The sequence below is a fragment of the Perna viridis genome, chromosome 1 (assembly GCF_037379345.1).
Source record: "Perna viridis isolate PV_CMFRI_1.1 ecotype Kerala chromosome 1, ASM3737934v1, whole genome shotgun sequence".
Classification (NCBI taxonomy): Eukaryota; Metazoa; Mollusca; class Bivalvia; order Mytilida; family Mytilidae; genus Perna; species Perna viridis.
Genome location: NC_142445.1, coordinates 58104065 through 58126801, shown reverse-complemented (window position 1 = coordinate 58126801; position 22737 = coordinate 58104065). Strand labels below are relative to the sequence as shown.

General features: G+C 32.4%; 1 protein-coding gene across 2 annotated transcripts; it reads right to left on the bottom strand.

Moving 5' to 3' along the window:
• Window positions 1-203: 203 nt before the first annotated feature.
• LOC148629556 (neuroligin-2-like) lies at window positions 204-22423 on the bottom strand. 2 transcript variants are annotated; one of them, XM_088553486.1, is made up of 12 exons: window positions 21884-22423; window positions 19343-19498; window positions 16677-16821; window positions 16265-16450; window positions 12369-12568; window positions 10998-11142; window positions 10817-10840; window positions 3611-3676; window positions 3081-3145; window positions 1936-2074; window positions 1482-1617; window positions 204-1069 (listed from the first exon to the last, which is right to left on the bottom strand). In XM_088553486.1, the coding sequence occupies exons 1-12, from the start codon at window positions 22070-22072 to the stop codon at window positions 787-789; spliced, it is 1734 nt and encodes a 577-aa protein (XP_088409612.1). In that variant the 5' UTR covers window positions 22073-22423; the 3' UTR covers window positions 204-786. The 2 variants fall into 2 exon arrangements, with proteins under 2 accessions (XP_088409612.1, XP_088409622.1); XM_088553496.1 differs by lacking the exon at window positions 21884-22423 and adding an exon at window positions 17627-17658 and having other exon boundaries at window positions 19343-19455.
• Window positions 22424-22737: the final 314 nt, after the last annotated feature.

Below are 22737 nucleotides of genomic sequence, written 5' to 3'. Positions count from 1 at the left end.
ACGGATGACAACTATGGCACAGACGACGACATGGATGATGACAAAGACAACAGTAACTATCATATCCCATACCGGAATTTTCCGCAGACATTTGGTTTTTAGTATTTCTTGCATAAAATCTATTTTTTTTTATTTCCTAAATATTTGGTTCTAATGTTTGCTGACCAGAAGCTATACCATGCAATATCGGAATGCAATATTAATATGAAGTGTATTTTTATTACGATGTTTTGAAATAAACAAGTCAAAAGGCAAATTTCTAGTCGTTACAATCCAATATTAAATCCGTACAACAAACTAGATCACTAAAAAACGAAGAACTGTTGTAAAAAAACACAAAATAGTTTGATGAGTACACTTAAAATGAATTCTGTTGTACATTGTATACACACAAATGGTATGCATGACATATCACAAACCGTTTACGCCATATGAGATAATTTTGTGTCAAAAGTATCAGCATGTGTATGTCTATTTCTACAAATATGTGCGGCTAAAACAATATGAGAAACGATTTTGCCTGAAAAATAACCAATGACACTGTATTCATAATTTGTAAAATAAATTATTTATAGCGACAAAACGTGAATAGCACATTTGAATCCCTTACTACCAATATCCCAACATAAAATATGATATACATTCAGTATATGATATACAATGTTGTATATAATGTACAATATATGCGTTTGAAATTTCTCACATGGACGCTTATCAGTTAATGTTGTCATGTGAGATAAATGCAATTGGAATGCATCTTTTGCATAATAACTTTTCCAAAAAAAATCATCTACAATCTAATATCTCAAGGCTATTCTGGCATAGTTTTACGAATAAAAGCGAAATAACCAGTAAAGTAATATAGCTGTACATACAAGTCATATTCACAGCATTACTACAAACGAACGTATTCCCAAACATATATTTGAACCAGAAGTCCATTCTTTCTGTCCTAAAACCTACTTCAGAGGTAACAACCGGCTTTCCTCCGGCATAGTGGAACTTGTTGTATGATCTCAGTTGGCTGTCGTATTTTACTAGATTTGTTTTCCCATCAGTCGTAAGAAATCTAAAACAAAATGCGCAAACAAAAATAAACATACATTTAGAAAACAGCGATTTCGCAAGATTAAAAACTACTGACTTAGAAGAAAACAAAACTATCATCTTTCATAAAATTACTATATTCCTATTTTTTCTTTGTTTTGGGTGCGTCCATTTTCTTTACATTCGGTGTTTTATTATTATTAATCAGGTAATATTCATCAATTTATTAATTATAGCACTTGACGGTATTACACGTCCACCCTCTAAAATGTCATCCACCTAATAGGAAAAAACTTAGCTTTATGAATTACATGAGTGATTTTTAAAGGTCCGAAATCGGAAGCCTACTTTGTTTTGAGCCCTATGCATAACAAAATGATTAAGCAAAGAGTTTCACAATTGTAAAGTTATCAAACAGTAATCAGACTAAATACCCATATTTAACGTAGTTGCTGAATAACCGCATGGTTTCTTCAGAAGCTTCAATATCTTGAGGTGTGTAATAGTGTTTACGATGGCCAACCAACGGAATGCCAAATACATAGAACAAATCCCATCCATGTGGCACTCCTAAAAACAACAAAACAACAGCAACAATGTTTTGTAAAAAGTAAATATGAATTGCTTTACTTGTTCTTTTACATTGCGTTTTTTAGTTTAAGTGTAAGCAATACAAAATAAGATGCAGTCAAGTGTTGATTGTTATAGCTAATCTATCTTTCAAAATTCTTCAAATTATCCTTTATTTCTTTTATTAGGTTGTTTTTTATTTACATTTTATAATGTATGATATAACGTACAATGACAAAAGAACTTTACAAACTTTTTCATTCATATAAGATATGAAAATCATATTTCAATAACTTGCTAAACTGTCACTATACATACCTTGCCAATCGGGTCCAACCATTATTTCGGAAATATACTCAAAGCTGAGCAAGTATACATCATCAATCCATCTCGATATTAGATCTGCCAGTTTAACCATTGGAGCAAAGAAAATTATATCGGTGTCAATTTGTAATTGCTGTAGTTAACAAATATAAAATAAAAAAAAACATGTGTCGAATTAGACGGTATTGTTAAATACATAATTATTCACATTTATGTTTACGTATAAACATGAAAAGAAAAAACACATTCTCAAGTCAAATGAGACTTTACTTTTTTGAATTTTTTTATACTATAATATTGCCATTTATATAAATTTTGTCCAGAAAAGCTCCAATTTGACACTTGATATTCTCTAGAAGTAGACAAATGAATATAGTTCTAGGAGCGGTCGTGTCCTTTCATTAAGTCTTTTTCTGTGTACATTAAATGAGAAAAATCGTAGAAAATGCATATAATTGTACAATTTTAAAATGGCATTTGTCAATAAGATAGTTATTTTTTTACAAGCCGAATAATATAGAAACAATATTGTATTATTTTTAAATATTTAATTCATTTGTTGAATATGAAAAATGTTTGTGTAAGATTATTTCATGTTAACTTGTAGTCAGAAATTACTTGATATATTATATCTTCCAGAACAATATTTGATCGTATCAACCTATTGTAAGTGTGTAGTTCCATAATAAATTATGTAACCAAGAAGAAATGCATCAGTGAAAAGAGTAGTAGGGTAAATACCGAAAACAGAATATCCACCGAAACGACTTATAGACATTATATATACATGCAAAAATAAAATGATTTTTTATAAACAAAAGTCGTTTGCATTTATATCATATTGTATTTTCATCTCCAATAAACCGCAGTGTTTTGTTTTCAACTTTTTTTAACAATTTGTACTTCTGATATTTTTTAAAGTTAATACTTGATCAATTTAACTGTAACGTCGAAGAGAAAGAGCATTTAGTCAGATAATTGAAAGCTGTCGCTTTTATGTCAGACTTTTTAATATGTTTGTATTAATCCCTCGGGTGTTTATTTGATAACTTTACTGCTATAACCTTGGTTCCCTTGATTACTCTTTTAAATAAACAAAGTACTATATTTATATTAAAACAGTTGAACGGGGTACCTACTTGTGGTAAGCTGGAACTACTTGTATTTTTTTTCAACCAGTCTGAGAAAACTCCGTCTGTTTCGTCTGTAATTGTTGTAGTGAGTACCGAGAAATGACGATTTATCAAATTGTTTAAGATCGGTTGTTTAACCGTAATGGTATAATATTTTACTCTTTTGCGTTATCTTGTAAAACCTTTATTTACACTAGTGAATTTGCAAGCCTGTCCTTTATTGTAATTATTATTTCAGGAGAAGACTTCATAAGTTTAGTAATTTTCTTGTGTCTGATCCACTTTGTTTATTACAAATTAACTGAACTAAATAGTTAAGGAATGATCAAAATATTTTTTCTACTTCATATATTAGAATTATTGGTAAAAGTAAACAAAAACATGTTAAACTTCTGTTAAATGTATTTTGCTTTGTTGATAAAAGTCATTGTATTGGTATCAATTAAATACCTTATATATCTTTATACATGTATCTTTTGTTTTTATTATGGGGAAAATATAATTAATGTTTATGTAAAAAGAAGTAATGCACTTACCTAGAAAGTCCTCGTGGTAATAATCTCTAAACCTGTAAGCAGATTGCTTTGCGTCCTGGAGGGTTTCTGAAAAAAAAAAATGAAAAATTAAAATGTTTTTTTATATTAATTAATAATGCAAAAATGCTTAAAATAAACAACTTTGTTAATGTTAACATTTAAAACGACATTCCATTAACTAGTGTAGCTCACGAATAGAATATCCTACTGCAAGGGGACTAAAATCGTTTAAAACCTTTGGATATCTATCTTTGCAGTAACCACATTATATAAATTCATTCATGCATTTGATGAAAATCTTAATTTTTTTTAAAATCCATTTCGTGATCTGAAGGAATTGCGCTTAAAGTAGTTCACGGAGCATTATTGTCTGCCATCTAAGAAAATCATACAGACCCAAGTATTTTCTTTAAACTTAAAGTGTTTGATGATAGAACAATGATATATTCAAATCATTCCAAATGATTTTTTGAAATAAAAAAAAATAGAATGGCAAAATTATAAACATTATTTAAAAAAGCTCTTTCAAAAGGAGATAATTGAGAGAAAATCCTATCGTTCAAAAAGGAGATAATTAGCACGAAAATTGTTCTGTTGAAATGTGTAAGAAATTATCTTGATATTGCAAGACATTGAGTTCGGTGACCCCAAATTTTCTTTTTGAAATATTTAAGAATGTCAGTTAATTGTTCTTTGTATAAATTTAGCTTTCAGCTTTTTAATAGTACGCGAAATGGTGAAATTTCCCCACAGATTCCATATAAAATGTTGTAAACATTGCCTTTTTAAAGGCTCAATTATCTCAAAATCAAGTTCTAAAGTATTACCATTCAAGCTCATCTTTGAACATAACATGGAAAAATTATCTACCAGAAGTATTAGGTATAATCTACCTTGATTGAATTAACACAGAAAACCTTTTATATGAATTGTGTTCCATTTTAAGATTAAGATTTAGATTTAGATCTATATGTGTGATCCCTAACCTTTCAAAACAATTTCATCAAAATAAATTATGTCTGGTTTAGAATTCAATCAAGGTCCTTTTGGTCATGATAGCGAATCTGGGGATTGTATTTTCATATCTGATAGCGATGCTTCAGAGTTTTCACACACACATTTATGCATTATTATCTAACTCAGTGTCGTTTTCACATTTGAATGTTCATTACCCAAATTAGCCATAATATTAGCAGAATACAGTGAGTTTGACATATTGTCTTTTACAGAAACATGGTTAAAACAATTTGACACGGATGATTCCGCAGAACTTATTAATTATCAAAAACCGTTCCGTAGGGACAGGGAGAGACATAGAAGAAAGGGTGGGGTTATATTGTATGTCAAGGACAACATTAACACCGTCAGGCGCCCTGATTTAGAGTTACCAGACCTTGAGGTTATATGGATCCAGTTAAAGATCCGTAACAACAACGTTTTATATGGGACTGTTTACGTTCCGCCTCATAGTAGTAACGAGGTATAGAGTAAAATAGAACATTCCATGTCTCTTGTGACTATGTCATATTAACTGGTGATTTTAATGATAACCAGGAAAATCCCAATCCGAGAATGAATCAATCATGTTTGTACTAAATACAGTTTAGAGCAAATGTTTAATGATACCACAAATTTTACTGAAAACGCATCGTCTGTCATTGATTTAATTGTCACTTGTAGCATAGATTTTGTGCCTTATACTAGGGTGGGTCCTCCCTTATTAGACCAGATTAGATATCACTGTCCCATTATTGGGATACTAAATTCGACAAAACTAACCCATTGTTCATTCAGGCGTAGAATTTGGCTGTATGACAGAGGTGATTATGATAAATACAGGCAATTATTACCAAATACTAACTGGAACAGCGTGTTCCTGTCGGACGATATTGACCAAATAGTTTACGATTTTTTAGATGTCATCTTGGTTTCGGCTGGCGAGTCGATTCCAAATAAACTGGCGACGATTTGGAAGTCGGACCCGAGATGGCTGACGAACGATTTAAGGAGACTTATTCGTAAAAAGAGACGCGTATACTCTAAAGCGCGACGTACAGATTACGCAAGCGACTGGGCAAAATTCAGACGTGTACGAAATTTAGTAACTTTACAAGTGCGGAAGGGCCAACATAGCTATCAAAATCAGCTTGTAGACAAGTTGAAACAAAACTATCCATCTACGAAGTCATGGTGGCATATATGCAACCAAATATCTGGTGTGAAGAAACGACATGTTGGCATTCCACCATTATTGAAAAATGGTAGTCTCATTACCGATGAGACGGCCAAAGCGGACGAATTTAACGAATTTTTTGTTCTTCAAACCGAACTGAATGACTCTAACGCTCATTTCCCGAATCTTATCATTAGTGATAAAGAGCTTACCGAAATCGTTATTATAGAATCCAAGCTAGAAGAGGTACTCAAAAAACTTAATACTGGTAAGGCATCTGACCTTGAATCAGTTGACATTTCTAATTCGTTTAGGCGAGCCTTGGATCACGGTAAGGAAGTTCGTGTCGTCTTTTGTGACATATCTAAGGCATTTGATCGTGTTAGGCATAACGGATTATTATTGTTTAAGCTACAACAGTATGGACTAAACGGACGCTTGTTACTATGGTTTCGTAGTTACTTATCGGATCGACTAGAACGTGTTGTATTAAACGGTTGCATTTTTCTGATTGGAAACCAGTGAGAGCTGGCGTTCCTCAAGGATCTATACTTGGTCCTGTATTATTTCTCATTTTCATAAACGGTATCGTCGATGACATTGATGTTTATATTAAATTATTTGCCGATGACACTAGTCTTTACGTTATAGTGGAGAATCCTGAAGACATTACACTAACATTGAATAGAGATATTGAAAAAATCCACCAGTGGGATTCACGATGGCTTGTACGGTTAAATCCTCAAAAGACGGAAGCGATTTTGTATCACGTGAACATATTAGACAGGTACATCCTGCTCTACAGATGAATAATTTTGATCTTCAAGAGGTCTTCAATCACAAGCATTGAGGGGTTTACTTTTCGGACGATGGTTCATTGCATGATCGTAACGATTATATTGTTAAAAAGGCGTATTCGAGGATCAATGTACTTCGGTGTGTACGTTTGGTTCTCGACCGTTTTACTTTGGAAAAGATGTACATGTCATTTATCAGACCTATTCTAGAATACGAAGATGCACTTTGGGACAGCAAGTTACAGATTTTTATTAACAAGACCAAAGGTGTTCAGATAGAAGCAATGCGTATCGTAACTGGTGTTACAAAATTAACATATTTAGATAGTCTTTATCGAGAAACCGGATGGGAAAAGCTCGCGGATAGAAGGCGAAAGCACAAGCTTGTGATGTTTTTTTAAGATGATAAATGGTGACACACCCGAAAATTTGAGTACCCTTGTACCAGACGTTCGGGTTAACATCCATCACCCGTCAATCTAGTGACATCAGAGATACGAACAAGGACATCATTGTATTCGAATTATCGTCCATTATTCGATCGTGGAATAACCTTGCGATCGAAACGCGCAATTCCAGATCATTACATATCTTCAAAGTGCGTTAATATGTTTCGAACGAACGCCGACGGCCATTATATTATAATATTTGAAGCAGGCTAGGTCAGGTATTGCACACCAGTTTGCGAATGAACAGTAGTTCACTCAAGGAAAACCTGTTCAGGCGTAACTTCGTGGGTAACCCAAACTGTGTTTACGGTCAAATTGAGTCAAAGAGCCTTTCTTACTTGAATGTAATATTTATTCTGATTTACGACGTACCTCTATTCACACTTTGAATTTTCAGTTTGACATTGATTTTCTCCTAAACGGGTCTGATGTCTATCAACAGATCAAAATAGTGAACTTTTTCTGAAGGTGCAATCCTATATTATAAAAAGTAAACGATTTGTAAACGCTTAAAAATATAATTTGTATACATGCTATCTTTTGAGTGCATTTCATCTACTTTTTAAATATTTTTATTATTTTTTTTCTTCTTTATAATCAATTTTCTTTCTCCTTATATTTGTTCCGTAATTAATATTTCCCCAATAAGTTAAACCTTTCCAACTTCATTACACTTATAGTACATCTATTTGTAAAAATCCCAGAGCATGCTTCTGAATGTATTGAGATGTATTTTGTACTTTCTTTGGAGATAGATTAGCAAAAGCCATATGGCTTATTTCCGAATTCTTGTGTTTATTTACTACACTGTCATATCATGTATAATATTGACGTATTCTTTGAAATAAAATATGTTTAAACTAAAAAAATGCAATTTTGTCAAATGGATTTCTGATTATGTAAGTGCTAGATGTCACAAAGTTATTCTAGATAGTTTCTCATCTGGGATTCAAAATATTTCTGCAGGGGTACCACGAGGATATGTCATGGGCCTTTTTTGTTTTTGATTTACATTAATAGTATTGTAGATGAAATAAGTAATAGTATTCGCCTTTTGCGGGTGATACATCATAACTTGCTGTGATAGAGACTAATGTTGAATGAAGATGTCTCTCATTATTTGACAAATGACCTAAGTTGTATTGATTGTATTAGGCTATAAAGCGGGCTTTTACTTTTAACCCATCTAAAATTGAGACTATGGCATTCATCAGCAGGAATATAGAAATTCGTGTTATTTGTTTTGGACAAGGAGGTGAATAAATTAAGCAAGTGGAGAATCACTGTCATTAAGGCTTAAATTTTCATTACAATGCATATTGGAAGTTTCATATCAATAATATATATATATATATAATAAGGCTTCTTCCAGACTCAGTTTATTGAGACAACTCAAACACTCTTTTATTTGGCATTCACAAGACCTATTCTCGGTGTTGAATAACTGTATCCAACAAGAATCAAATTTACTTGAGAGTGTACAAATTTAAGCTATGCTTATAATCACCAGATAGCGCAGAACAACATCATTAAATAAGCTTTATGCTGAACTTGGTCTCGTGAAACTATGTGATAGACGCAAGAAGCATAAACTTTTAATTTTAATTTATAATAAAATACTGAATGATCATGCACCAGAATACCTTAGAGAAATGATAGTTCCATTTTACTCTAAACGACATATTTATGCTCTGCGGCAACATCGTGAGAAATTTGTTCTTCCTCAGTGCAGGACTACTTCCTTCTATAAAAGTTTTGTAACTTCCACTATGTGACTTGAGAATGATCTTGATCATACCACTAAACATCCATTAACTCTTTCAAAAGTTTAAACCTGATAAACCACCTAGGTACTTCGATCATTGAAAATACAATATCCTCCATTGTCAATTGAGGAATGAAGTCAGTAACTTAAAGTCACACTTAAAGCATGATTTTTTGACAGATGACCCAACTTGTCCAAATTGTTCACATAAATGTGAGGATAGTATTCATTTTTTCTTTGATTTTCTATGATCATATTAGAGAGGTTCTCATGGTAAACCTCTCTCGATTGGATACTGTTATAAACCTAGATCGTTTACTATCAGTCGATGCAAATTTGTGTTTTGATGACAATATTGTTATTGTAGAAGAGGTTCATCGATATATTAAGGAATCAATGAGATTTCCATTGACACTTACATTTGTAAATTGTAATGATATATGGTTTGCCGAAAACATTACTGCATTTTTTTTTATTTTTAAACATGTTGCTACAAATGATGATACTTTTTTTTTCAGTTATACTATTGGCTTAAAACACTTCAACACTTTGAAAACTTTCTGACTTTTACTTACAATTTACTATTGCTAATCCTTAATATCCTATAAATTGAGTTTTCCTGTTCAGTTTCAGTTTCAGTTTTGTGTGTGTATGTGTGTGTGTGTGTGTGTTTCTATCTGACTTTAATTAAATTTCAACTAAATCTTTTTTTCTTTATTTAATTTCTTAAATTCTATATATTCTTTTCTTTGGGATTTCTTTTCCCTTGTAAAATGTGGTCAATTCATGCTTTATTATTATACTAATTAATTTATTATGTATGTGATATGTGGTTTGTTCTCTTATTTGACTTCTGGGTGCATTGAATATTTTGTGATGTGTACAAATTTGCATGGTCAAAGGAAATTAATCATTAAATGATGAAATATAATTACGGACTGTAATAATTTCTAAACTAGTGCTTTTTTAGGACTTGGTTAAAGCCAAATCATAACATACAGTCATATATTTATTAATCCTCTTTTATGCAATATATGAATATAAATGCACATCAAAACTAAAAATATGTCAACCAATGTGTCTTACACATTTTCAAACAGTAGCCATGCTAATTGTATGCATTTACATACAAAATAACAGTTTATATTGCAAGGACCAGGTGCACCGGTAGGGTAAGCATCCTTTGTTTTTCTGGAAACACCCACCGATTTTCTCATAAAAAGTTCGGGGTAGACGAAAAAGAAAAGAAAAACTACGACACGTTGAACAAATCAGTTTTCATGGTGCAGATGGATACACCGTAACGATCCATGGGTTCATGATGATGACCTTAAAACTTCTGCATTGATGACTTCAATAATGTAGCAAAATAACCCTGTTCAAGAAGCCTATTTGTTAGAATTCTAACGCGATAAAAAAGGTTTGCGTAGTTTTGCAAGCTCTGGAATAACGTATGAGCTGTGATATGAACACTCTATACGCAGGTGCTGAAGTGATGTTGCCACAGATGAAAGGAAAGTTGACAATTCTGAATGAAATATCATCACGTTTGTCGTAAAGTTTGGTCAATAGTTTTCCCTTACCATCGATTGGTAAGTGCAGGTCAATTTATAAGGCTGACTTCAAAATGTCTTTAGTATACTTCATGTCAAGTTCTTTAGGGTAGATGCGATGTATCAAATCCCCAAAATTAGGATTGTTTAAAGATAATACGTCATCTATATAGACCTTGGATTTTTGGAGAGGGGTTATATAGACATTGCTTTTTGCCCGATCCTATTCAGCCTCATACTGATTAAGATATTGGTTAAACTAAAACTAAACTAAAGAAATGCAAAATAATACCATCTAGAGCATAGAGGAGGTCAATTTATAATTGATAAATAATATTTTGGCAACTTAATGTTGATAACGACATGCCTTCATCACACCATTGCATTTAAAAACAAGAACTTTTAAACTTATTTGCCGTTATTCGTAAATTAAACAGAAAAAGAACAGCAAAACAAATATTGTACTTACCATAAAAAGAATAGTTACTATGATCTGTAAATAAAACATAACCCAATAATAAGTACAATAAAATTAAAGCATCTATACAGTTATCTATAATTGCAATATACAAAGAGTTTTTTAAACCATAAAAGGCTGGGCTACCAAATACGGTAATTTTTTTTTTAAATATTTTAAAATATGAACTTACAGAGTGGAAAAAATTCATCTCTTGCCATTGACAATAAAACAGACTCCCCATGCGGTGGTCGGCACTGGAAAGACATGTCAGGGCTTTCTTTGAGGAAAAAATCGTCTATCACAGGCTTAAATGATACTACTTCAATGGGCATGTCCTGTTGAGGAAAAGTCACGAATCTTGGCATCATATATAGAAAAAAACAAATTCATGGGAGTTTTATCTCATTATAGATGAGATATGTACACTTGAAAATATAAAATAGAAAACATTAAGGTGTAAATTACCATATGAAAACAACAATGATAATAAAGAATATTGAATATGAAAAAAATGATGCCGCCGCCATAAGATGATTTTTACCCTACCAGTGCATCTGGTCCATGCTCCCAGTTTTCAGTGGCGTCCGAGTTGCTCATTTACTTTCGTTACTTTGTATGTATTATTTTGGTTATTTTGTGTTCTTTGTGTATGTCTGTTTTTCATGTCTGGTCTTTTTCCCTGAATTACATTCTTTTGATGCCCGCTAGCATCTTGGTTCCCTTGATTATTCTTTGTAGATAAAATGCATGCATGGTATAAAACAAAATATATTAAAACGTTTTAAAATTAAACAATTCTGTTAGAAAATGTCAAGCACAATTCCAAATTTTGTTTAAGTATAGGTTTTAAACCATTATCATGGAAATAAAGTGGCAATGTAAGCCCAGGAGCTACTAATTTCAAGTTATGCTATTCAATATAATGTCATCAGTTTAAAATCATTATTTGGTTATCATTTCAGTAAAAATCCATATTAAATTCAAACACTACACTGATAAAGGTGATTCATGATGTAAAAAGATCCACCAAACATACAATGTTTTTTTTTTTTTTTTTTTTTTTTTGAGGGGGGGTCTGCATATGCTATATTCGTAAGTAATAATTGTCCTTTCTGTATTCAGTTCTGTATTTTTGAGAAAACCATATGTTTTCATCTTGCTTTGAAATCAACAAAATATAACCAAATCAAGAACGATAACTCTTGCAAAATGCCAATATCATGCACAATATATATATTTTTTTAACTCTAAAGTGCAAGAACCAAATGAAAAACTAAGACTGTTGGTGTGGTCTGCAGCTGTTTCTAAAAAAGAAATAAAAGTAAATTCCGTGGGTTTTTGACATACATGAATCACATCTTGTCTGATTTTTTAAATAGAATGCTACATTTTAAATTTGTTTAATTGATGTCTTGTTTTAAGTATTGTTTTTGCACAAGTCATGGCTAAAAAATCTTTTTTATATCTAACAATAGTTAATTAAAATGAAATTATAGCAGTATACAGCAGCTACAGTACATGTTAATATATAGATTTTTTATGCATTCAATTCAAATCATACCTCTCCCTTTATAGATAGGAAGTCATAATCATCCACATCACCTTCCATCATTTCGTTGTATGTCTTAGTGTGGTTTATATAATTGGTACCTTGTTTGCAATCTTGTGGAATATTAGGCCTCCGGAATGTTGGTACACAATCGGATATCCCCCAGAAAGCAAGTGGTGACCCACTGTGGATAATGGAATACCGGAACAATCCTAAATTTACATGTTTAAGTAAGTTTAGACAACACATTTTAGCACTGAGGTCCACTTTCATTATTTCCTATTACAACTTCAAAATATTCCGACAAAAACATTATCTCAGGCTATCATGTTATCAACTTACTGAACAAGTATCCCTGTGCAGGCGTTAAAAGAATAGGCCTGCAGCAGCGCTAAGTTGTCGTAAAGGGCGACTAAATAGTGCTCAGAACCCTAGCCGGGGCAACTGGGATGTGTGCAGCAGGTGGTGGAATGGGGTACTCCTGGCGTGTTACATGCTGGGGTTTTCAGGCTATAATACGGAAAACCTGACCGTAAACCATAGTGGTGCACCGTGTTGGGAAGAAAGATGCCACGTTCCTCGCCCGTCAAAGAACCCTACTGTGGTATTCTCTCGGTGTAGGAACCATAGGGCTCCGCCACAGGAGGCTAAATTGCCCGACCCTATCCACCTCTCTCTATTTCCAGTGGCAATCAAAATTTGTTCTTGTGTCCCATCCCTTTTTCATTTCATGTTCATTTTATCATCAATTTCAAGTTCATCGTCTGAATATAGCTGAAATATTGCTGCTCGGACGTTAAACCCCAACAAACAAATACTAAACAAGTATACTCCGTTTGTCAAACTGCATTACGCGCGGTTGGACTAATGTTTTATACGGCTTTCTAACGTGATTTTCTTTACTTGAATCGAATTGTAAATTAAAAATCGTCTTTGTATCAAATAGTTAATGCAAATCTGATTCAGAAGTGCAGTTTCTAACATATCAATTAAAGGTTCAGAATTTGTATTAAAAACGGGAAAAAGAGTCACGGGGCACAGTAAGATACACTTGCAGAAGTCATCTCCTGAACAGTTTAGGAAAAACTTGACATAATATTAAAACTCGATACAGCTCTTGATTATGAATGCGATTTAATTATTGAACAGGAAAAGATTTTACCCCGAAAGAAAGTGGGCACATTACGCGAATACTTGCTTTAGACCTTTGGAGATAACATCGCCTGAACAATAGAAAGACGGACATCGTGACATCGTGAGTTCGATATATCCTAAAGTTGTGTTTTTGAAGGGGCATTATTAATGAAATTCAAACCGAAACATAAATCAAGGGACTATCATGGCAGTAGCGTTCTTGAGCTAATGTCGAAAAAGAAAATTACAAATTAAAACCAAAACAAATGTAAAAATCGGAGATATATGTATATAAACATAACGACTTACATTAACAGAAATAAGTATTAGTTATCGGGTAAACGATAAAGCAAGTTTAATGAAAAGTCAATTGATGAAACGCTGATTCCAGAGTTGTGTCCGGTTTCGACAAGCCGTTATAATGTTTACGTCATTGACCTGTTACGTCATAGTCAGCTTCACTCTCCAAATTGAGAGTTTTATTTTGTTTATGTTTAGAAAATAAATCATTTTTACTTGTAGCCGCTTTGTATGAAATTACATTCATAGGTGTAATCACCTTCAACAGTTGCAATAATATTACTGTATATAGGTAAACTATGGAACGCTAGTTTTGTCTCCCTAGAGGGCAGTGCACAGGGATGTTATATATTACTTGGGTATGTAAGCTACATATATGACAAGATGGCGTTACTCTTAAAAGCAACAATTAGATTTTCTATTATCGCACATATATGTATGTGGCATTTACGGCTTTATTGTACTGCTTTCGTGTGACGTTTGGGCCAGCACCAGTCCTCCTTCCAGGAGGCACTATATAGTAGGTCAATTTTTGTCGAAATAAAGCTGTCAAATAGAAAATTATGGTTCCCACCTAGAGGCATGATGAAGAAATTTGTATATAATAATTCATGGAAGTACACACTGAAAATGTCGGGCACTTGGGAGTAAAACGTAAAAGCAAGAACACATTGATTAGATCAATGAGCTAGGTATTGACAGACCTAGAAAATGGAACACAGTGACTGTAAAATCTGATATTGAACTAATCCTGACACTTAAGGGAAATATATATAACCGATACCCCGTTACAAGGGTTTCCAATACATGGTAAGTTCCTTAAGTTAACCAGTTTACATTTAGGAGAGAGAACATTACGAAAGGGGACAAAAATATTTCTAATACCTTGAATTACAATTATTTACAATCAGATGCGTCACGTCAGGCTAAGTGTCAAATCGGCTACTTTAAGTGTTACGCCCACAAATCTTCAGAGAGGTCAGTCATGCGTACCGTTCGGAACAGTACAAAGCCATGTTGTACTTAGATTAGAGCGTGAGTATGTAGCTCGAATTAATCGCTTAAAACCTAACTTTCTGTTGTATTTCATTTGCACGTGTTTAGAGTCAGCAAGTTGCCCCTTTTATCCAGAGTCAAACAGTTATAAGGTACTGATTAGTTTGTTGAATTCTAACATGGCTGGATAGTCTATGTTTTTTCTTGTATGGTCGAATCCTCTTTAATGTAGATACAAATTTTGACATAAGATGTAATAAGTTGAGAAACATTATTACTGTATGATGCGTGAAGAATATTATTAACTGAATGTTTTCGCATCTTTAATTGTTTACATATTTTACGAGACTGTTTATGGAGGTTATCTAATATGTACATGTATGTAAGAAGAGGTGAGTAATAGAATGTATTAAAATCGATATTACTTACGAATTTAGCATCTGCAAATCCAAACAGACTTATGGTATTCTTAGTTAAGTCATTATTTAAATTACCTTTCTTTTATGTATCTATTATTTATATATTTATTTATTTATTTTCTTAATTTTGGAGCACGACAGTAACTTTAATTTGAGCAAGATACTATCCAGAAGAAATGGTAATACTGCTACTTCACAAAACATATTGTAGAGAAAACTCGAAAAAAACGAGTAAATTCAGTTGTTAATGATAATCAAACATTAACACAGTATGAAAAGTATGAAATATGGAAACAAGCCAAGCAGTATGCTTCCAACAATCAGCCTAGATTTTAATTCTGCACAAAATATATATATATATATATATATATATATATATATATATATATATATATATATATATATATATATATATATATATATATATATATATTGTAGCAGTAGAAAAAACTCGAAAAGGAAGCTCATTTGCTGATAAATATTAAAACGATCCTACATATCAGTAGCTTACTGGACTATATTGTGTTATACCTTTCTGCGGTATCACCGGAAGGTGGGTTTAATTAAGGCTTTATCTGTAATAATAGCGGTCGGTTCACGACTAGTACCAGTCGGAATTTCTCGTCCTCTGTTACCAGGGTGACTTAATTACAAGTGGCCGAACGTATTTAAGGATCAGGATCCCTGTTCACTCAGTAATACACGGAGCGAAATGCCTACCTTAGCCAATTTATTTCTCGATGGTTTGTACCGTCTTGCCAAATCTCGTCTCTCGGCTTCCTGCAGCCGTTTTGCTAACACAACATTTCACATTTTATTGAATCTGTTATTAAGCAATCAATCAAATTTGTAAAATAACTGAGGGAAGCGTTTTTAAGTAATTGTGCAAATGTCGGATGTTCCCCTTTTTATGAATAGTGTCCAATATCTTAAACAAAAGTTTATAACAATGGAAGGAAACTTTCGTGTGAATCAATAGAAATAAACAAGTTCATTAGGTTTCATAAAAATTGAAAACTTTGGGTTATAGTTCGAAAAACGGCAAAATTTAAGTCTTACCCTTTGTCAAATCGGATACCAAATGAAGTCCAACATCACCACCTCCAGCACTATGACCATGAATTGTTACTTTATTTGGATCACCATTGAAATGCAAGATATTTTTCTGAACCCATTTCATAGCATGAACTTGATCTAGCAACCCAAGGTTCCCTTCTATACCAGTAGATCTGTCTGCATAAAATCCTGTAGAATTTGTTTATAAGATTGAAAATTTTAATCAGCGTGTTGTGTGTGAATCATTTCCTCTATGTATTTATTATGTATTGCATTGACAGAGATTCCGAATAGAACTATCAAACAATCAAAAATGTCACGAAGTGATTTTAATTATATTTATACATTGTATAAATGTTAGAACTGTTGCTTTCTAAAATGCTTTAAAAGTCAGTCATCATTAATGAAAACATACCCAAAATTCCCAATCTGTAATTGAAGTTGATTACTATGATACGTCCAAATGCTGCAAGAATATCTCCGTCGAACAGATTGCCCATTCCCACCCTATTTGAGCCCCCATGAACAAACAATAATACTGGTAGGTCTTTTTCTTGTACCTATACAAAAGAATAATATTGTTAAAAGTGAAACCTGATAGAATAGTTCATAGATTTTTCTTAGTAAACTATTTGCATTTAAAACAATAGAACTATTGGAAACGGTAAGAGTGTAGCCAGAGCAAATTTTGGTCTCACACAGATATTATTCACTAAATAATAATTGAAAAATCATTTTTTTTAATAACAAACAGATTTAAACAAATCAATTATTTTACAATATCTAACAATAATAAGTTTGGAAAAATGTCATGTTGCAAAATATTTAATCGCATCATTTTGTTTTTGTTTTTTGTTTAGAGCGACAGTATAATTAAATCTCTTTTTTTATACCTCCGCTATCGTTGAGGTATATTGAATATAATGGTCATGTTTTCTGTTCGTCTATGTTCAATTTATTTTCATTACACTTTTCTCGCTTTAAATACTTATCACAACCATTTGAAATTTTACAGAAGGTTTGTATAGATATGCCATATCGTGGTATTGGTTGTTAGAATGAAACAATATCAACTTCCTGTTTAAAGATTTCGTTTATATTTGACCATATGGCTCTTGGAATTTGGGCATGGTATCCTGCTGAGATGTCGTCAAGATTTGCTCGGCTGACGTTGTTTTTAAATGTAAAAATCATCTAAATTTCTCTATATGTTGCAATATCATAAAGATCATCACCTTCGTTAGCGCCGTGGTATTTAGTCTTTTTTTAAGAACCGATTCGATTTTAATTACTGTCGAAACAAAAATCTGCGAATGGAGGAAAGCCTTAGTGTCATTTATGAGCAGACGTAGTAATGAAAATTACCGTTTAAGTACACAAGATTGATCTGAAACGATCTGAAAAAAAAAATGTTTCTTGCACTTATAAGTGTGTAAAAGAATTAAACTATGAATAAATAGAAGCATTCTCTGCCATCGAAACCGTCGTGTAAATTTGCCAAGCACTCTATTTCCTTAAAACAATTTACTTGTGTTTCCTTAGTGTTTTTTTAGACTTTCAAAAACTAAAACGTTATCAAAATCATCGCTCGGGGGTAAAACAATGCGTCATAAATGGCCGGCCCGTGGTAAAACAATGCGACATAAATGGTCGGCCCGTGGTAAAACAACGATAAAATAGAGAGTTTTATTGATTTATTTCTTAATTTTACTATAAAAGCAGTGTTTGTTCGGTGGGTTGTTTATCACCTTGTTTCTTCTCTACAATCTACCATGTTTAAATTTTGTGTGGATATGTGCTTAAAAAGACACTGTTTTCCCACTTAGAAATACATATTTACATTAAAATGTTCTTAATCTAACAACTGAGTATTGTCGGATTTACGAATAAAACCTTACAAAAAGCATCTAACAGTTGTGAATATGAACTTGTATCAGATAAAACATGATAACACTTATCCTACTTTAGTAACTCTTTTAAAGTTAGGAAATTTCCTTAATATCCAAATACCTTAGTGATTATAGATATGGTTAAGATTACTTTTATATAAACAAGATAGCGCTCCGTGTACTTTTTAATCATCGTATTCACAGTATTAGGTAAAAGAAACCTATAACCGCAGGAACAAAAGAAATTATTTAGTTTAGGTACCTTGTGTAATGTATTTTGCCTTAACTCGAGATATCATTTAAATGTTTGTTAACGGGTGTTTCTAGAAAAGCAGAGGACGCTTACCCTGGCGGTGCACCTGGACCATGCTCCCAGTTTTTTAGTGGAGTCCTAGTTGCTCATTTGCTTTTGTTACTTTGTATGTATGATTTTAGTTACTTTATGTTCTTTGTCGTGTATGTCTGTTTTCCATGTCTGGTCTTTGTCTCTGGATTACATTCTTTTCATTACCGCTATAACCTTGGTTCCCTTGATTACTCTCATTTTCCTATCATTTCCGTTATATCTTGAAAGGTGTATGTGATTAAAATACCCATCAATGTTGATATTACTTGAAACTTCCTTTGTAAAAGAGAGATGTCATTATTTTTTAAACCAGACAGAAAAATAAAAAAGGCTGAAAGATTCCATGCTAATTTTTTAAGGTTACAAGGTTGTTGTTCGGAAGACTATGTATTGTTCAGAATAAATTCAGTCTTATCTATAGAAATATTCTTTATCTTTATAGATATGATAAACGAGGGTGGTTCTTCTCATAGTACATTCATTGTAATTTAATTCTACTAATAAAAGTCTACTATAAACACAAAGCAGCATTGTAGAACGATTTTGATTATTTCGTCTGAATGTCATTCATTCTGCCGTGTATATAGAATGAATCCTAAAGGTTTTCTGATGATATCTATTCAATATAAATCAACTATAAATCTCACTAAGTTTTGAAGTGTAAAACAGTATATAGATTATTATTAAAGTTAGTTGTATTTACACACAAAGTACGTTTCTGTAATAAATATAACTTTTAAATAAATACATGACGCTTCCAATACAATTGTACTACCAAAATATATTAGGGATGAATAGCTATGTTTTACGAAACACAAGTAATAAACAAGTAAACATAACACTTACATTTGGTACATAGATATTCATGTATAGACAATCTTCGCTTGAACGGTTAAAGTATGGTTTGTGGTTGTGTATGTAATGCCAACTAAGCTGGGGGCATGCGGGAGGAAGAGTCACTGTAGACTTCACGGATTTCCATGGAGTTGGGTCTTGAGGTCGCTGGAACAAAGTAATTTGATACGACTTACTATATCTTTTTGTATATCCTTTCGAACCTATGTTTTATTTAAATAATTTATTTAGCTTAGATTATAAATTATTACGAAAGTCAGCAAGGGTCTCATGCTTCATCCTTTTTTTTTCAAACAAATTATGACATTCAGCCAAAATGTAGAAATTTAAAACCGATTGTGTTTAGAAAAAAATTTAAATACAAGAAACTTTGTATCTTTAAACGAGATTTTTTTCTATTATATTTCTTTCAGCTTGCCGAAACTACGCAGACTTTTTGTATTGCACTAGAACTCTAACAAATAGGCTTCTGGAACAGGGTTATGCTGCTACAAGATTGAAGTCATCACTACAGAAGTTTTATGGTCGTCATCATGAACTCGTGGATCGTTATGATGTATCCATCTGCACCATGAAAACTGATGTATTCAACGGGTCATAGTTTTTCATCCTCGTTTGTCTACCCCGGACTTGACTTTTATGAGCAACTCGGCGGGTGTTTCTAGAAAAGCAGAGGACGCTTACCCTACCGGTGCACCTTGTCCATGCTCCCAGTTCTTAGTGGAGTTTGAGTTGCTCATTTGCTTTAGTTACTTTATGTTCTTTGTTGTGTATGTCTGTTTTCCATGTCTGGTCTTTGTCCCTGGATTACATTCTTTTGTTTACCGCTATAACCTTGGTTCCCTTGATTACTTTTTCAGGTCGAAAGGCGCAACTTTTATCACAAAGTGACATGAATTTAAAACAAAGTGATATACATTTGCAAATTGTGTGTAGAAAGAAGAAACATGAAAATGCCAAATGAAATATGAAAAAGATGATTGTTAAATTATTTTCTTATTGTCTTCTCATACACCTTAGATTTAGATGCCAATTTTTTTATTCCTTAATATCTGTTTAAAGTTAGTACTTAATCATTCAATCTCGATTTCTATCAATATCCATGTACACTGTAATGTCCATCATTACGTCATGGTGAACTGAGTTAATGTATTAGAGTGTATAAGTAAGCAATAAACCAATTATATAAAAAAAAAACAAGATTTAGGCTTGCAGCTATCTATTATTCCTTTTTTTCTAAAATCGTTCTTGTATTTCAAAATTGACGTCATTCTTTACAATGTAAGCAAACAAAACTTTTCGCTATAAGGAAAATAAAATAAGGAAAAATCGTTATCAAAATAAAAAAAAAAGTTATTCCTAGTTCAAAGTATTAAATAATCAACACACGATATACGAGTTCAGTTCCATAAATGACTATATTTTTTATGAACACTGTGTGGTAAGATACCATTTGTGTAAATGAAATGATTCGAAAGTAAGATCGTAGTGCACTGCTAGCAAAATATGAATAAAAGTTTTATCCGTTTAGCGTCGAATGAGTTTGATTTAACAGGATGTAAATCCGAAATTCAATACTTTCTAAAAAATAAATCATAAATTGGAGCCGCTGTGATATGCAGTTTCTATGCCCTTTGCTAGTCCATCAAAGTTTAAAAAAAGAACATACTTCATTATGTAAACGATTTTCTTGCTGGTGGGGAAGAATGCTCTTCATAGTACAGTTGATGTTATTATCAGCCAAGGCGGAGTGTGACCGAGTAAACGACTTTGAGGCAATGAGTTTAATTTTAATTTTGCGACTTCAATATATATATATGAACTCGAGAAAAAGTTCGAGTTATGTTTGGAATTCAGAAATATTACATCTCCTCACTTGCTATAATTAACTAAGGTATCAAATATTGCATGACAAGTTGTCGTTGTTGGACTTTATCATACGCAGGACTCGAAAACACTTTTTTATTAATATCTAGGGATCTACAATTACGAAAATAAATCTTAAATTGATTCAATTATTAATCTTTTTTCTTTGTGCAGCATGCCTTCGCTGTATTCGTTCTAGCTTGTTCCGGATATGACGCACCGCAGAATAATTTCTACGACGAACTCTTCTGTACATCATGATGTTATTATGAACAAAGATTATATATACATTAGTAAAACACATGCAATGTTGAAATCAGAACTAGTTACACGTGCTGGTAAATACCTAAGTAATTAATTTATATGTCTGCATGTTATCGTTTTTTATTCAAAGAACGAGTTGCACGTAATTTTGATGATTGAAATAATGCCCATGTGCAGAATTTACAGCTGAAAAAGATATGACATTAAAGTAATTTTACATCTATTTATACGTCAAGATGTCTCTTATCTTAAGATCTACATCACTAAGAAAAGAAATCATAATAAATTATATAAAAAGTTTTAATTTCATTAATTATCGACATATTCGATAAAGAACAGCTTTGACTCAAAATAGAGGGTCACAGAATATTTAATTAATTGAAAAAAAAACAATCGTCCTACCTTAAAACGTAATGATTTGACTGGAGGTTCAGCATACTGCACACCGAGAAACTCTTCCACATCTGTACCTGAGAACCTATTGGTTATTTTCCCGCGCACTTTTCCAAATATGGTGGTCCTAACTGGACCATTGTCGATTGCAATACCCAAAACTATAAATGATGAAAAGAATACGACTGTTGGCACCATTATTTCAGATTCAGAATATTTACATTATATCTGTAGTAGAAATTTTCGGATAGAATTAGCCGAGTCGATAACATATTTTCATCCGCATTTACATAAAAAGCCCCGTTATCTGATGGAAAAATTACGATGCTTTTGGATACAGGAGGGCATATGGTTGTCTATCAGAACACTGCTTCATTGTTCTAAAAGTTCACTCACTTCGAATATTACAGCGATCCCGTTGCATTAAATACTTAACTGATAAACAACGATGAACATTGACTGGTATAACCATACATATTTCATGTTTTTGATCGTAATTATTGCACAGCTTCTTCACCTGCTCACTCAAAATTATGTAGGTCTTTTCATTCATTATCTGCATTAACACAGTACACGCTTTAATAATCTATCTACTGAATTCAAAAGTGATTGTTGATTGTAGATAGATAAGGTAGATTTAATCAGTATCTGACATAGAACAAAACACTCATTAGTATCTTTATCTACATCAGAAACCATGCTCGATTGTTTTCGTGTAAAGATTTTGATAACCACCAACTGAATCAATACTTAAATGCAATTTAAGTCAAGTACATTTTGCAAAGGGGTGAGAATTCAAACAAATATATCCTGGACATATGCTCAACAAATAGTGATCCATATATCTGGGGTAAAATTGAATT